At 42.8% G+C, this 16,380-nt stretch overlaps 1 protein-coding gene across 4 annotated transcripts in view; it reads left to right on the top strand.

The window, feature by feature from the left end:
- Positions 1-15,928: 15,928 nt before the first annotated feature.
- The window catches only part of FBXO3 (F-box protein 3), a 61,182-nt gene continuing 60,730 nt past the window's right edge, over positions 15,929-16,380 (top strand). For 2 of the 4 annotated variants that reach the window (XR_007357340.2, XM_075129500.1), the window contains exon 1: positions 15,932-16,107. Coding sequence is in view for 3 of the 4 variants with exons in the window: in XM_075129500.1 (XP_074985601.1) it covers positions 15,995-16,107 (113 nt within the window). In the remaining variant the exon portion in view is untranslated. Of the gene's footprint in view, positions 16,108-16,380 lie in introns of all 4 variants that reach the window. The other 2 variants (XM_048855343.2, XM_048855346.2) reach the window with 2 other exon arrangements.

The following is a 16,380-nucleotide window of genomic DNA, read 5'->3' as shown; positions in this document are numbered from 1 at the left end:
GTTTGCTTTTGCATTGGTATTATTTATTTCATTTATTTGCACCATGGCTGCATTTGGCTTCATTTGGTGCACAGCTGATTCTTATTAATCTGCTCAAGGGCATATTCCAAAGGGATGTGCTCCAGTCTCAGGCAGTGACATAAGAACCCAGGTCAATACTAGAGTGTAACTAAGTGAGTCCAAGGCTTTCGACGCATGGTGCATTTGCCTGTCTGATGGTTTTCAGCAGAGTTATTACCATTCACCACATGCTGTCACTGACCCCTAGATTTACAGTTTTACAATTTATATTCTCTTCTTTGATATAGCCAGTGGTATTGGGGGGCAGTAAGCTAGCAGATCTCCCTGTAGCCACAGAACTGGGGATCCAAGAATAAGGACCATAATGAGGACATGGAAGAAGAGAGACAATGTGGCCAGAGAGTGCTACTGTGGTCCAAATATTCTCAGCTGGTGCATTGGCCTGGGGGCCATAAACAGCAGCTGTACTTTTAGCAGCCCTAACACTGCTTTACACTATGCTCAGGGCATAGCAGGCATAGAACCAGCCTCCGGAACAGGGAGCCACAGCTGTGACCTCCTGACACCCTCAGCAGCGCCTAGCAAATACTGAGCAAAGCTGAGAATCTATGCCTTAGTATCCTTCTCCTTTCGTCCACGCATTCTACTGACACTGCTTCCTAATAGGCTGGGGAGTGCTTGGCACCGCCTATGGTCAGCATCTCTACCGTGAGATGATCATCTTCTGCTAGTCCATGGCAAGATAGAGGTAAGGATGCTAGCTACAAACGATAAGGCTGTCCCCTGCTGTATTTGCCGATCAGTGACCTATAGCAAAGAAGACTACATAGGAAAGAGCATCTTCTGCATGATAGTACAGAGCAGTAAGTACTAGGCATTCTGGACCTTTGGTGTGTCAGACTTACCTGCTGGCTGAGGGACCCCTGACTGGTTTCCATGTGTTTTCATTAGGCTGTAGATTGTTGCTACTTAAGAACCTTGGTTGACAGTTATGACTACATTAGCAGAAACACATAACAAAGTTAGATTCACTTTGACAGAAATAAGCACTGTGTTTTTGGCTTCTCTGTATTGCTACAAAAGAGGTACTTAGTGGATTCAGATCTCATTTAGGATGATGTAAATCCAGGATGAATAATTCCATTGAAGTTCATGGCGTTACATCAGTATAAAACTGATCAGTGTGGTGAAAGCAGCATCGAGATAATGATCTCCAAAGAAGTGAAAGCTTTGATAATTATTTCCTACTCATTTAATGGTGTATAATTTGTGAGTTTGACTCATACATTGGGCATCCCTTAAAAAGGACTAATTTCAGAGATCCTGTCTCATATAGATGTTTGTCTGAAATACTAATATAAATAATTTTATTACTAGCTAGATTGAAATTGAATAGATTGATGTTGAATAATGATTTCAATTGTCCATGGAAATGATGTGGTTTTAGTGTTTACAACAGGTTCTGGTAGTCAGAAGATCTGTATTCTGTTTCCACCTCTGAGAGTGATTTTGTGTATGACTTTTGGCAAGTCACTTAAATATTTGGTGGAATATTTACATCATCCTAAACTTCCTATCTGTAAAACAGGGATAATAACACTTACTGACTTTTGTAAAGTTTCTTGTTAACAGGGGAAAGATTTTTCAGTATAACCTAAAATATGAATTTAGTTAGATATAGTTATAATAATATAACACAACCCTTCCTCCCTACCCCTCTCTGTGGACATTTATTCTCATATAAGGTCAGTTTTTTGGTTTAGCTTGTCACCTAGGAAAAGGTTTAAGCTAAACTGTAAGAAGACTCTCTTAAACCAGAATAAGGGGGTTATAGTTGTATAACTGTATGTTTATACCCATACCAATATAACTGGTAAAACTTTCCCATGTCAATATGTCCTTACACACCATGGAGCAAGGAATATGCATGTGTGTGTTGGGGGAGGGAAGGTGTGAGAGGAGAGGAGGTAATTAAAAAACAACTGTAACGTGTAAAATAATGCATGTTCCACCCCACCTGACCCTACAAGAAACCTAATTGTACACATTCCTGCCAGTTCCTTTTTGCTTCTAAACTCCCCACTTCTTACCCCTCTGTGTAGGTTACACTCATTTTGCTCACCCAATGTATGCCAAATTGATGCAAGTTATCCTTCACAATTTACACCAGTTTTTTGACTCACCAAAGTGTAACTTACACCACCCTGAAGTCATTAGTGAATTTGATTCCCTAGATCCATGTGAAAAAGGCAGTAGATGTCCTACTCCTTTAACAGAAAGGACCAATACAGTGAGGGTGTTAACTTGAGAAGCATCTCACCCACATCCCTTTCACAAGTATATTCCTTAAAACAGGGCATCTCTCCAGCAATTACAGGAAAAGAAAATGTTCCATCACCAACAACAAAAATAAAAACAATTTATTTTAAAGTAGTAGAAGGGAATGCGTAATAATGTGGACATTACTTCATCAGCTGATGTTCAGATGCATTGTCCTTTAGATGTGTTTAATATCAGCATCATTCAACATTTTCTTTCATTGTCCAATTATTCAATGTCATGGTAGGAAGATGAGAGTAGTGCCAGCAATATCACTTTTTAATTTTGTGCCCTTGAATAAAGGCAATAAGAGCCCAGCATAATAGAGTTTTCAGTGGAGAGAGTAATTGGGAAGCAGTTGCTAATGCAATATCTTTCATGAGTACAGGGTACTGCAGCTGTCTCTCCCATCTCTTTTCTCAAGGTAATACTGTGCTTCCAATTGTCATTATACCCAAGAAACAAATTATTTGAATTCTGGACACATCAGCACAAAACTGAAGGCTCCCTCATTTCATAGCCTGCTTGGAAAAGAACATTGCAGTCTATCATTCATTTATACAGCTGCCAGTCTAATGCTGTAAATTCAGAAAAGAAGACAGTCTGAAGTGCTGCACTTTAACATGTCTTTCCGCTCCTGAAACACCCTCTCACCACCCCCATCAGATATAAGGTAACATTTCACCTCTGAGAGCCAATGCTTTTAAACATCTGCTAAGATGCACAAAGACTGTGCCTGGCCCGTATTTTAATTGAAAATGAAAATATTACTCCTGATTACAGTGACTTGTAACACTGAAGGAGATTCATGATTCTTGGAAAAAATAATCTACAAAGATTTCTGCCACTCTATAAATAGAATGCAGCCTCAACTGATTTCATTTGCAGCAGGTTCATCTCCTTCCTAGAAGACACTGCACAGCAGACAAAAGGAAATTTTAATGGACACTGGAACAATTCATCCAACCTTCTGTTCCATGACAAAAAAAGAAACTACACAAAGATATAAAAAAGAGAGATTGAGACACTGTATCAGAGAACATTTAAGATAAGGCCATTAAATTATGATTCAAAGGTAGTATCAAATAGATGAATGGTAAGCTGATATAAATTTAAGATTAATCATAAACAGGCTGTGTCATCCTGCTGGGAGCTGTTCTGTTCCAGCCTAATGAGAAGGTGTCTCTGTGAAAGGTACCTAATAAACCAGAAAAGCTCTGACAGTATCATTTAATAAAAGTACATTGCATGACACAGTCCATCCAAGGACCTCCGAACATTTTTAATGGAGGCTTTTAGCAAATTAAATATAAAAATTATTAATAATACATGCTCAGATACAAGCATGACAAGCACTTGATAAAAACCATTGACTTCAGTGGAACTAATAGTATGTAAAGTTAAGCACATGCGTAAGTGTTAGCAGACTTAAAGACTAAATCTCTGTGAGAATACGTGGACTTCTCATGATACGCTTCTTGTATAAGACAGTTCATTGCCCTTAAAGTGATATGGCTGAGAGACGTGCTGAAGTTTAAGGGTTCTGGCACCCATACCGTGAACTAGAGAACCCCCTTCTGCTAGAATAAACAGACCAATTTTATGTTATTTTTTATGATTATATGTACTACTTGATTCTCCCCCACCACCTAATTGTAGTCATGTATTCATTGTTTGTTGTAATGCTTACAAACCCTTAATCTGTGTTCCTAGCCAGGAGTGTGAAACAGCTGAAATAGATACTGCTGCTAAAGACTCCATCTCAGACTTTACTCTGTATGAGAGCTGGACAAACATTTTCTATATAAACTGTTTTTCAATGGAAAAGTGGGTTTTTGACTAAACAAGATTTTATGCTGAAAGCACTTCATGTTAAAAAATTAAACCCAAATTTTTGGTTTTCAGCCAAAATGTGTTTGGTTTTTCAACAAAAAACAATCAATTGTTTTTGTGAAAAAACAAAACAGTCTCTGACTATCTCCACTGGATTCCTAATGTACCCTGAGACTTTGTTATACTGGTCAGATTTATTCTTGGTGTAGCTCACTTGAAGTTAATAATGAGGGATGAATTTAGCCCTAGGGATTTTAGTTACATGTAGGTGCCCAGCAATGGGGATGTTGTAACATAGCTACTAGAATCAGTGGATAGGGACCTTTGTTCTACCACATTCAGTTCTCCTTCTTGTTTTGTGCGGTTAGTTTGTGAGTGAAAAAGGTGAGTGTAATATGAAAGGCAGGCCAGGCTTTTGTTTTCTTTTTTTAATCCTTCAGCTTTCTGTCTAAAACATAAAATAGCAAAAACATTACTCCTGTGTAAAAGCTACTGTAGACAGTTGCCAGGCTACTAATGACTGCATGGGCCAGATTAGCCAAGCCCTGCTGGAAGCACAGGTGCAGCAGGTTAACCAATTGGAAGCTGAGGCACAAGAAGCAGGATTTTTAAAAAAAGGCAACTGCAGAAGAAGTAGCACAGTTCAGGAAGTGACAGTGATCATCACTTTATTGTAGGATAAGACCCTTATGGTATAATTTATAGTTAGCACCTGTTTTTTTTTATAAAGGCAACCCAGAGAGTTGGTCTCTATGACATATGGTGTCAGTAGCGAGAAGAACTTTTTCCCCTGCTTAGTATTAGCAGACTGGGCTCTGGTCTGTATCTGTTGGAGCAGGTAGTTCCTTTGGTATAGCTCTTCCAGTAGCTTTAGCTAACCTCTCTTCCAGCATCTTAGCTGAGCAGGCACCTTTCCCCTGGCTGGCAAGAAGCCATACAAAAGTCCTGCTGGGGAGTTTAGCTCTCAACTTTAGTCCCTAATGTTTTGATTTATACAGTCCCCTGACTTTAGTATGGGGTGAGTTTGTTCCCATTTAGCATTATGTTCTGCCCTTTACACTATATATCATTACCAATGTATTTCAACAAAGCTTTTAACCAGCTATTTCTAACCTCCCAGTACTTTGAGATTCAGTTATTTTGTTTACCTTTGTTTAAAAAAGAATGATTATCCTAATTAAAATGGAACATTCCAAAATGGAAGTGAGACAACTGGCCTCCTGCCAGTCGGGATCCCTCAGTAATCAGAGAGCTGCATGTAGTGGTGCTTAGATACCACGAAGGTGATAGCTCCTTAAAATGTCTAAGATGGATAGCAAGGTTCATCAAAACAAGGTCACATCAGCTCAAGGGGGAATTCTATGTCTAGACGACAGCGCCACAGTATAGACGACAGGGCTGTGAACTACAGTGTGCACTTGCATGCTGCACTGTAACTACCAAATGTGGACACAGACTAAAAGTCACATAGTCCTGTTTCAAGAGGGCTATGTTAATGTGAACTAGCTATCTTTTAGTTTCCACCTAAATTACAGCGCATTAATGTGTGCTGCTTTTCACACCCTTGTAGTCTGAAGGGCCACGCAGACATGTGGTTTACAATATTGTTGTTACATTTTATGTATGCTCAGGAGGTGAGTGAGCAAATGAGCCCAGGGATATCTTCTCTGAAATCCCTAGAGTTAGATGACGGGTAAATTTGACCCAATATGTGTATGAGGAGCATGCTGTTCAGTTGATAAGGGAACTGAGAATGAGTACCAGCATGCACAGTTTGTTTACATTGTAATAACTGTTTTGAGTACTACTAGGAAAAGTGGCGAGGTCTGTGTAAGACAGATAAGAGTTTTTACCAGAGGAGATAAACAGAGGTCATATGAGTGCCCCTGGGAACTTCAAAAGAGGAGCCCTCAGTGGGAATGAATGACTTAGGGGATTGTTAATGGACTCTGGAGCCCTTTAGCTCTATGTCACCTTGTCAAATCCAGCCCAAGCTGTAAGTAACCTGAAGTTTTCACTGTCTGATGACTGTTAGGTGGGCTCAGGCTTGTTCCCACTGGACAGGTGTCTGAATCTCCAAAAAATATCATCCCATTTGGGACTAATTGGTACCCTTGTTGAAAACTGCAGCAAAGAATAAGTGTACCTGAAAAGTAAGTTGCAAGCTTGCTTGAACAATTGGTCCCCTTGGGTCAGAGAGGAAGCACAATAATGAGCCACTGCAGGTCACTGCACCTGTTCACTGGATAAAAAAAGGACCGTCATTCTCCAGGACTTTCAATCCAGTACTAAATTCATGCATAAATCTAGCCCAAGCACTCTCCACGAGATCATGAAAATAATACTGCTTTAAGCCTTGCTTTTAATGGAGGCCTTTTACAGCTGACAGACACTCTGGACCCTATCATCCTATTAGCACCATAAATCACCCAAAGTGACAAATGCTGTAACTAAAATAAAATTATAAATATTCCTAACGGTTCATTATTGTTTCCTTGACCCAAATTGAGTATGCAAATAACTTTCTTGTGCAGAATGTCATTTGAAATGTCTTTCACAACTCTTGTCAATGTTAGTCCAATGAAGACAAATATGCATATTAAAAAAAAAAGATATGTGCATTGCTCTCAGATGAGGCTACTCACTGATTAACCAGTGTATTATGTTTTTGTTCAGCATTATTTGACTAATTAATATGTAAGCTCCTGAATGCAAGGACCCTGTTTTTCTCTATGTTTTGTACAATATCTAGTACATTACGCATGCTCCATAAAAAATAAGTAAACCCTGGGTTATTTTTGGAGCTCAAGGCGTTCACTATGTTGGAACCAGGAACTAGGAGACTGCTGGTGTTGGCAATCACTGGAACCAGGAACAAAGTAAGTGGATTCAGGTGGAAGATACCCAGATCGGTGGGAAGGAAGTCTTCGATGTCCGCGCAAACGTGACAGTCACTAGCTGCCTCTCAGACGGACAGCCCCCCTGATAGGGTGTGCAGCCCTTTTATGCCTTCTGTGTCGCGAAAGTTCTAGTCCAGACTGGTTTGATCCAGTCTCCTCAGAGGCAGTTTCTGCAGCAAACCCTGTTTCCCGCCAAATGAAAAGGTGCGAAAAAGTGAGTTGTAAACAACCAAAACTGGACTCCATTTTAAAAGATGGGTTCCATTGTCCAAAATGCCTTATAACTTAATTATTTTAATACAAATACAATAAATTCAAATGTGAACAGTGAAACAAGCATAAGTAAGTATGAATAAATATATATAGGGACCTCCGCCCTACAAAATGAACAACAAAAAAGAGAGCAGATAGAATAGCAAGGAAATTAAATTGATAAAATTACTGAATGCATGCATGGACAGGACATCAAGCTTCTTACCTCCTTGAGCTCTTCATAATAATTTGGGTTTCCAGGCCCAAAGTTGAGGGCTTCAGAGGGAGGTTGGTGACTCTCTGCCATGGCATCTATATTGGCAGCATGAGATCATACTAGGGCTTATTTCTTGTTCTTTTGGGTGCATGTGTGGATCCTTGTGCTGGACAGAATCATGCATTGGAAGGAACCAAAAATGTGAGAACTGCAAATAATATAGACCACAGATATTATGCACTGACTCTTGGAAGCTTTTTATAGTGTGGATCCTGAGAACCATTGAACAAAACTGTAAACTCTGTATATAATGGAAACCACTTCAAGTCAGGGGGTGCTACAGCACCCCCCATACCCGTAGTCCCAGCACCTATGTGAGTTAGGTGCAACAATTCACACCCCCTGTGACACTTTCGGAGAATGCTGTGGATTATGATGCACTGGGTGACTGCAAATAGATGGCTAGTGTGGATGCACACTGTGTTATAGTTTTCTCAGATTCAGTCACACTAGTCATAGATTCATAGATTTGTAGATATTAAGGTCAGAAGGGACCATTATAATCATCTAGTCTGACCTCCTGCACAACGCAGGCCACAAAATCTCACCCACCCACTCCTGCGAAAAACCTCTCACCTCTTTTCCCCTTCTGCAAAACTGGCATAATCATATTTATCTACCTCACAGGATAGTTATGAGACTTCATTCACTGCTTGTAAATGCTTTGAGATCCTTGGTTGCATGGGACTACAGAATTATACATTTATTTTGGTTATTATGACTACAATATCTAGTAGTCACAATGTTTTTAAAACTTTGAGAAGAAAATTTGGTTCTTATATAATGTGGAAGATATACACATTTAAAAATTCTAAAATATGTTATATTGGTATTTGTTTCCAATCTTCCACAATTTCATCACTTTAATTTAATTTATTTAATTCATGAATTTGGAGGTGTACTATCAATTGCTCTTATTATCATTTCAAACCCAGTGGATTCTAATCATGGATAACTGCCCAATGCGACCTACAGTCAAATAGCAGACCTGAGAAAGGTTGAAAAATATTCATGTTGAGGACTGTCTTGCATGGGATCCGCTCTACTACATTTCTAAAGGTAACTCTTGTGGGTGTGCTAAATATAGGAATAATGCTATGAAGCAACGTCAGTGGCTTGGTGCTCTTATTTGGAGCCTGTTCTTGGAGGTGATGAGCACTTCAGTGGGTCTGATCCTACTAATATTTATGATTATGCATGCTCACTGGCTGGGGTAGTCCAAGAGAGATCAATTTATTATACATTTTAATTTTTGGAGGGGTGGGAGGCTTAATTACCCTGTCCCTTAAAAGCAAAACACAATTTAATGTGGAGGAGTCCAACTTTGATAATCTGAACACCAGTTATCTCTAACTCCTGGTTATCCGAAGTTCTGATGTCTTTTATCCTGAGTACAAAAGTGACTTGATTCTCTTTTCACTTGCACCAGTATGAATAGGAGTTATCTCCATTGAAGTAAATGGGGTTACACCAGAGTAAAACAAGTGTAAATCAGAGATGTGTAGGACCAGTAGCAGCCAAAACAGGGACTTCTGGATATTTGCAGAACTTTCTTCAGTTTTAACTGGATTTCTTTCCCCTGTACTGATTAGCTGTTTGCTCCAACTCTCCCTCTCCCTCACAGTCTCTTTCACCTCAGTGTCACTCCTCATCTGCCATTGTTACCCTCTTCTCCCCTGCCCTGTTCCTATCACCCCCTTCCTTCCCTTGTGTGCGCCTTGCCCCGACTGGCAGGAACCATTAGTGGCCTCATGGTTAGTGGGGTGCCAACTGGATGGGACTGAGATGCAATGACGGCGGGCATGTCTGGCCTGGGAGGCTCTGCCAGGAAGAGATGCCAAGGGTTGGCTGTCCTTAAGAGTTAAATTTACATCCCTAAAGAGTGAGATTCAAGGCCAATTGTGACACTTTCCAGGAAGTGCGTTAGGTCATTGGTTAAGATAGAGACTCTCATCTTTGGTCTTTGATGACATCCAATTGCCCAGATTTTTAATCCAACCAGCTCTTAATAGTTTTAAAATGTACACTGCTTAATACTGCATAAATGTCCTAATTCATACTAAAGTCTAGGGCATGTGAGAATTCTATAAGCAGTGCAAATTAGTGGATTTTAATTAGGGCTGTCAATTAATCGCAGTTAACTCACTGGATTAACTCAAAAAAATTAATTGCGATTAATCGCACTGTTAAACAATAGAATACCAATTGAAATTTATTAAATATTTTTGCATATTTCTTTACATTTTCAAATATACTGATTTCTATTACAACACAGAATATAAAGTGTATAGTGCTCACTTTATATTATTATTTTTTATTACAAATATTTGCACTGTAAAAATGATAAAAATAAATAGTATTTTTCAATTCACCTCATACAAGTACTGTAGTGCAATAGCTTTACCGTGAAAGTGTAACTTACAAATGTAGAATTTTTTTTGTTACATGACCGCACTCGAAAACAAAACAATGTAAAACTTTAGAGCCTACAAGTCCACTCAGTCCTGCTTCTTGTTCAGCCAATTGCTAAAACAAACAAGCTCGTTTACATTTATGGGAGATACTGCTACCTGCTTCTTATTTACAATGTTACCTGAAAGTGAGAACAGGCTTTTGCCTGGCACTTTTGTAGCCGGCATTGCAAGGTATTTACATGCCAGATATGCTAAACATTCGTACGCCCCTTTATGCTTCGGCCACCATTTCAGAGGATATGCTTCCATCCTGATGATGTTCACTAAAAAAATAATGTGTTAATTAAACTTGTGACTGAACTCTTTGCGGGAGAATTGTATGTCTCCTGCTCTGTGTTTTATCCGCATTCTGCCATATATTTCATGTAATAGCAGTCTCAGATGTTGACCCAGGACATGTTCATTTTAAGAATACTTTCACAGCAGATTTGACAAAACACAAAGAAGGTACCAGTGTGAGATTTCTAAAAATAGCTACAGCTATTTTTGACCCAAGGTTTAAGAATCTGAAGTGCAATCCAAAAGCTGAGAGGGATGCATGCTTTCAGAAATCTTAAAAGAGCAACACTCTGATGTGGAAACTACAGAACCTGAATCACCAAAAAAGAAAATCAACCTTCTGCTGGTGGTATCTGACTCAGATGATGAAAATGAACATGCGTCGGTCTGCTCTGCTTTGGATCATTATGGACCATCAGCATGGACGCATGTCTTCTGAAATGGTGGTTGAAGCATGAAGGGACATATGGATCTCTCGCGCATCTGGCATGTAAATATCTTGTGATGCTGGCTAAAACAGTGCCATGTGAATGCCTGTTCTCACTTTCAGGTGACATTGTAAACAAGAAGCAGGAAGCATTATCTCCTGCAATTTGTAACCAAACTTGTTTGTCTGAGCGACTGGCTGAACAAGAAGTAGGACTGAGTGGACTTGTAGGTTCTAAAGTTTTACATAGTTTTATTTTTAAATGCAGGTTTTTTGTACATAATTCTATATTTTTAAGTTCAACTTTCATAGAATCATAGAATATCAGGGTTGGAAGGGACCTCAGGAGGTCATCTAGTCCAACCCCCTTCTCAAAGCAGGACCAATCCCCAACTAAATCAGCCCAGCCAGGGCTTTGTCAAGCCTGACCTTAAAAATATCTAAGGAAGGAGATTCCACCACCTCCCTAGGTAACACATTCCAGTGTTTCACCACCCTCCTAGTGAAAAAGTTTTTCCTAATATCCAACCTAAACCTCCCCCACTGCAACTTGAGACCATTACTCCTTGTTCTGTCATCAGCTACCACTGAGAACAGCCTAGATCCATCCTTTTTGGAACCCCCTTTCAGGTAGTTGAAAGCAGCTATCAAACCCCCCCTCATTCGTCTCTTCCGCAGACTAAATAATCCCAGTTCCCTCAGCCTCTCCTCATAAGTCATGTGTTCCAGTCCCCTAATCATTTTTGTTGCCCTCCGCTGGACTTTCCAATTTTTCCACATCTTTCTTGTAGTGTGGGGCCCAAAACTGTACACAGTACTCCAGATGAGGCCTCACCAATGTCGAATAGAGGGGAACGATCACGTCCCTCGATCTGCTGGCAATGCCCCTACTTATACATCCCAAAATGCCATTGGCCTTCTTGGCAACAAGGGCACACTGTTGACTCATATCCAGCTTTTCGTCCACTGTAACCCCTAGGTCCTTTTCTGCAGAACTGCTGCCGAGCCATTTGGTCCCTAGTCTGTAGCGGTGCATGGGATTCTTCCGTCCTAAGTGCAGGACTCTGCACTTGTCCTTGTTGAACCTCATCAGATTTCTTTTGGCCCAATCCTCTAATTTGTCTAGGTCCCTCTATATCCTATCCCTACCCTCCAGCGTATCTACCTCTCCTCCCTGTTTAGTGTCATCTGCAAACTTGCTGAGGGTGCAATCCACACCATCCTCCAGATCATTTATGAAGATACTGAACAAAACCGGCCCGAGGACCAACCTTTGGGGCACTCCACTTGATACCGGCTGCCAACTAGACATGGAGCCATTGATCACTACCCATTGAGCCTGACAATCTAGCCAACTTTCTATCCACCTTATAGTCCATTCATCCAGCCCATACTTCTTTAACTTGCTGGCAAGAATACTGTGGGAGACCGTGTCAAAAGCTTTGCTAACGTCAAGGAATAACATGTCCACTGCTTTCCCCTCATCCACAGAGCCAGTTATCTCATCATAGAAGGCAATTAGATTAGTCAGGCATCACTTGCCCTTTGTGAATCCATGCTGACTGTTCCTGATCACTTTCCTCTCCTTTAAGTGCTTCAGAATTGATTCCTTGTGGACCTGCTCCATGATTTTTCCAGGGACTGAGGTGAGGCTGACTGGCCTGTAGTTCCCAGGATCCTTCTTCCTCCCTTTTTTAAAGACGGGTGCTACATTAGCGTTTTTCCAGTCGTCCGGGACTTCCCCCGATCGCCATGAGTTTTCAAAGATAATGGCCAATGGCTCTGCAATCACATCCGCCAACTCCTTTTAGCACTCTTAGATGCAGCGCATCCGGCCCCAGGGATTTGTGCTCGTCCAGCTTTTCTAAATAGTCCCGAACCACTTCTTTCTCCACAGAGGGCTGGTCACCTCCTCCCCATGCTGTGCTGCCCAGTGCAGTAGTCTGGGAGCTGACCTTGTTCGTGAAGACAGAGGAAAAAAAAGCTGTGGGTACATTAGCTTTTTCCACATCCTCTGTCACTAGGTTGCCTCCCTCATTCAATAAGGGGCCCACGCTTTTCTTGACTTTCTTCTTGTTTGCTAACATACCTGAAGAAACCCTTCTTGTTACTCTTAACATCTCTTCCTAGCTGCAACTCCAGGTGTAATTTGGCCTTCCTGATTTCACTCCTGCATGCCCGAGCAATATTTTTATACTCTTCCCTGGTCATTTGTCCAATCTTCCACTTCTTGTAAGCTTCTTTTTTGTGTTTAAGATCAGCAAGGATTTCACTGTTAAGCCAAGCTGGTCGCCTGCCATATTTACTGTTTTTTCTACACATCGGGATGGTTTGTCCCTGTACCCTCAATATGGATTCTTTAAAATACAGCCAGCTCTCCTGGACTCCTTTCCCCCTCATGTTATTCTCCCAGGGGATCCTGCCCATCAGGTCCCTGAGGCAGTCAAAGTCTTCTTTTCTGAAATCCAGGGTCTGTATTCTGCTGCTCTCCTTTCTTCCCTGTGTCAGGATCCTGAACTCGACCATCTCATGGTCACTGCCTCCCAGGTTCCCATCCACTTTTGCTTCCCCTACTAATTCTTCCCGGTTTGTGAGCAGCAGGTCAAGAAGAGCTCTGCCCCTAGTTGGTTCCTCTAGCACTTGCACCAGGAAATTGTCCCCTACATTTTCCAAAAACTTCCTGGATTGTCTGTGCACCGCTATATTGCTCTCTCAGCAGATATCAGGGTGATTGAAGTCTCCCATGAGAACCAGGGCGTGCGATCTAGTAACTTCCGTAAGTTGCCGGAAGAAAGCCTCGTCCACCTCATCCCCCTGGTCCGGTGGTCTGTAGCAGACTCCCACCACGACATCACCCTTGTTGCTCACACTTCTAAACTTAATCCGGAGACACTCAGGTTTTCTGCAGTTTCATACTTGAGCTCTGAGCAGTCATACTGCTCCCTTACATACAGTGCAACTCCCCCACCTTTTCTGCCCTGCCTGTCCTTCCTGAACAGTTTATATCCATCCATGACAGTACTCCAGTCATGTGAGTTATCCCACCAAGTCTCTGTTATTCCAATCACATCATAATTCCTTGACTGTGCTAGGACTTCCAGTTCTCCCTGCTTTGTTTCCCAGGCTTCTTGCATTTGTGTATAGGCACTTGAGGTAACTCGCTGATCGTCCCTCTTTCTCAGTATGAGGCAGGAGCCCTGCCCCCTCGTGCGCTCCTGCTCGTGCTTCCTCCCGGTATCCCACTTCCCCACTTACCTCAGGGCTTTGGTCTCCTTCCCCCGGTGAACCGAGTTTAAAGCCCTCCTCACTAGGTTAACCAGCCTGCTTGCGAAGATGCTCTTCCTTCTCTTCGTTAGGTGGAGCCCGTCTCTGCCTAGCACTCCTCCTTCTTGGAACAGCATCCCATGGTCAAAGAATCCAAAGCCTTCTCTCCGACATCACCTGCGTAGCCATTCGTTGACTTCCACGATTCGACGCTCTCTACCCAGGCCTTTTCCTTCCACGGGGAGGATGGACGAGAAGACCACTTGCGCCTCAAACTCCTTTATCCTTCTTCCCAGAGCCACGTAGTCTGCAGTGATCCGCTCAAGGTCATTCTTGGCAGTATCATTGGTGCCCATGTGGAGAAGCAGGAAGGGGTAGCGATCCGAGGGCTTGATGAGTCTCGGCAGTCTCTCTGTCACATCGTGAATCCTAGCTCCTGGCAAGCAGCAGACTTCTCGGTTTTCCCGGTCAGGGCGGCAGATAGATGACTTAGTCCCCCTGAGGAGGGAGTCCCCAACCATCACCACCCGTCTCCAAAATAAAGCGATTGCATTACTGTACTTGTATTAGGTGAATTGAAAAATACTATTTCTTTTGTTTTTACAGTGCAAATATTTGTAATAAAAATATAAAGTGAGCACTGTACACTTTGTATTCTGTGTTGTAATTGAAATCAATATATTTGACAATGTAGAAAACATCCAAAAATATTTAAATAAATGGTATTCTCTTATTAACAGTGCAATTAATCACAATTAATTTTTAATGGCTTGACAGCCCTAATTTTAATAAAAACCATTATTTGCTGGTTGCAATAAAAACCTGAGGACCAGAATTAATAACCCCTAATTTAGGCATACAGTCAGTGGACCGAACAGGAGAAATATTCAAAAATAAACTTGTTTTTATATAAATCTAACTAAAAAGAAAACTGGTTTATCAATACAACAATATGTTTATTTTGCATATCACCTTGTGCTAGTGATAACCCATTTGAAAAACACTTTACAGCACAAATACTATTTGGTTTACATATTATTGCTCATATTAAAAAAAAAATCTTGCCTGCTATCGGGACAATGAAAGACCATGAATTTGTCCAGTGTGGTTTAAATTTTGAACTGTATTTTGCTGAACCTGCACACTTTCGATCAAGTCTTGCTCATTTTTAGGGCAAACTCATATTTTTTGGACCATCAAGTATTCACACACAAGCCACTCCTCCAACATAGCCCTCTCTCTCCTCTCACACACTCTTGTATACAACAAGGTCCTGTTGTCTCCATGCTTACCACAGTACCCATTACCAAGCTCCAAACCTCCTGCCGGAATCCCCAGATGTATTGTTGTCTCTTTCAGTCCCTGAGTAAAAATACTTTAAATCTTTATCTGTTTACTCAAATTGAGTGAGCTAAGCTTAGGCATGTGTCTTGTGAGAGTGAGGCTTCATGCTCACCAGTGACTCTCACCATCACACCCAATGAGTGAGACTTGACATGTCTGGTAAGACGCCCCACAAGCAAGGGCCCACTCTTGTGACTGCAGCTCCCCAGAAGGCCCAACCCATGGGGCAAGCCAGGTGCTGAAACTAGGAGCGCTGGGGGTGTGGCAGCACCCCCTGGCTTGAAGTGGTTTCCAGCATATGCAGGGTTTACAGTTTCGCTCAATGGTTTTCAGCGCCCCCACCATAAACATTGTTCCAGCAGCACTTAAGACTCGGCCCACGCGTGGGGCAGGACCCCCACCTTGGAGTCTCCGCCGGGCCTGCAGGGCCCCCGCTGGCCTGAAGGGCGCTCTGCGCTCCAGGGTTAGGCGCGGGCCCTTTAAGAGCTTCCTCCTACCAGCCCCCCCGGCGTTTGATAACAAACCGGCGTGAGGGGCGGGGCTCCCCGGGCAGCAGCAACAGCAGCAGGCCCGGCCGGGCGCGGAGGGAGGGAGGCCTTTCAAGATGGCGGCGTCCGTGGAGCCGGAGCCGCAGCCGCAGCCCCTGAGCCTGGAGCTGCTGCCCACCGACCCGCTGCTGCTCATCTTGAGCTTCCTGGACTACCGGGACCTCCTGAGGTAGGGCGGGACCCCGGGGCTGGGCGCCTCTGAGCTGCGGGCCGCAGGCTGGGGGCCAGTCGCTCCTTCGCCGCCACCTGCCCTCTGCTGCGGGGCTGGGGCGGCGCCCCTGGCGCGGCGTGTCCCGGGCGCCCACGCGCCTTGGCCGGCGGTAGCGGCCCCTGGGGGCGTGGGCGGCTTGCCGGGGAGCGGGGTGCTCTCTCGGCGCCTGTGCGGCGCGTCGCCGGGCAGGCGGAGGGGGCCCCGGGACGGGGGAGGGGCGTGGCGTAGGGT

This window comes from Caretta caretta, chromosome 6 (assembly GCF_965140235.1).
Source record: "Caretta caretta isolate rCarCar2 chromosome 6, rCarCar1.hap1, whole genome shotgun sequence".
Taxonomy (NCBI): domain Eukaryota; kingdom Metazoa; phylum Chordata; order Testudines; family Cheloniidae; genus Caretta; species Caretta caretta.
Note: the sequence above shows the minus strand (reverse complement) of the source record. Positions and strands in the feature narration are given on the sequence as shown.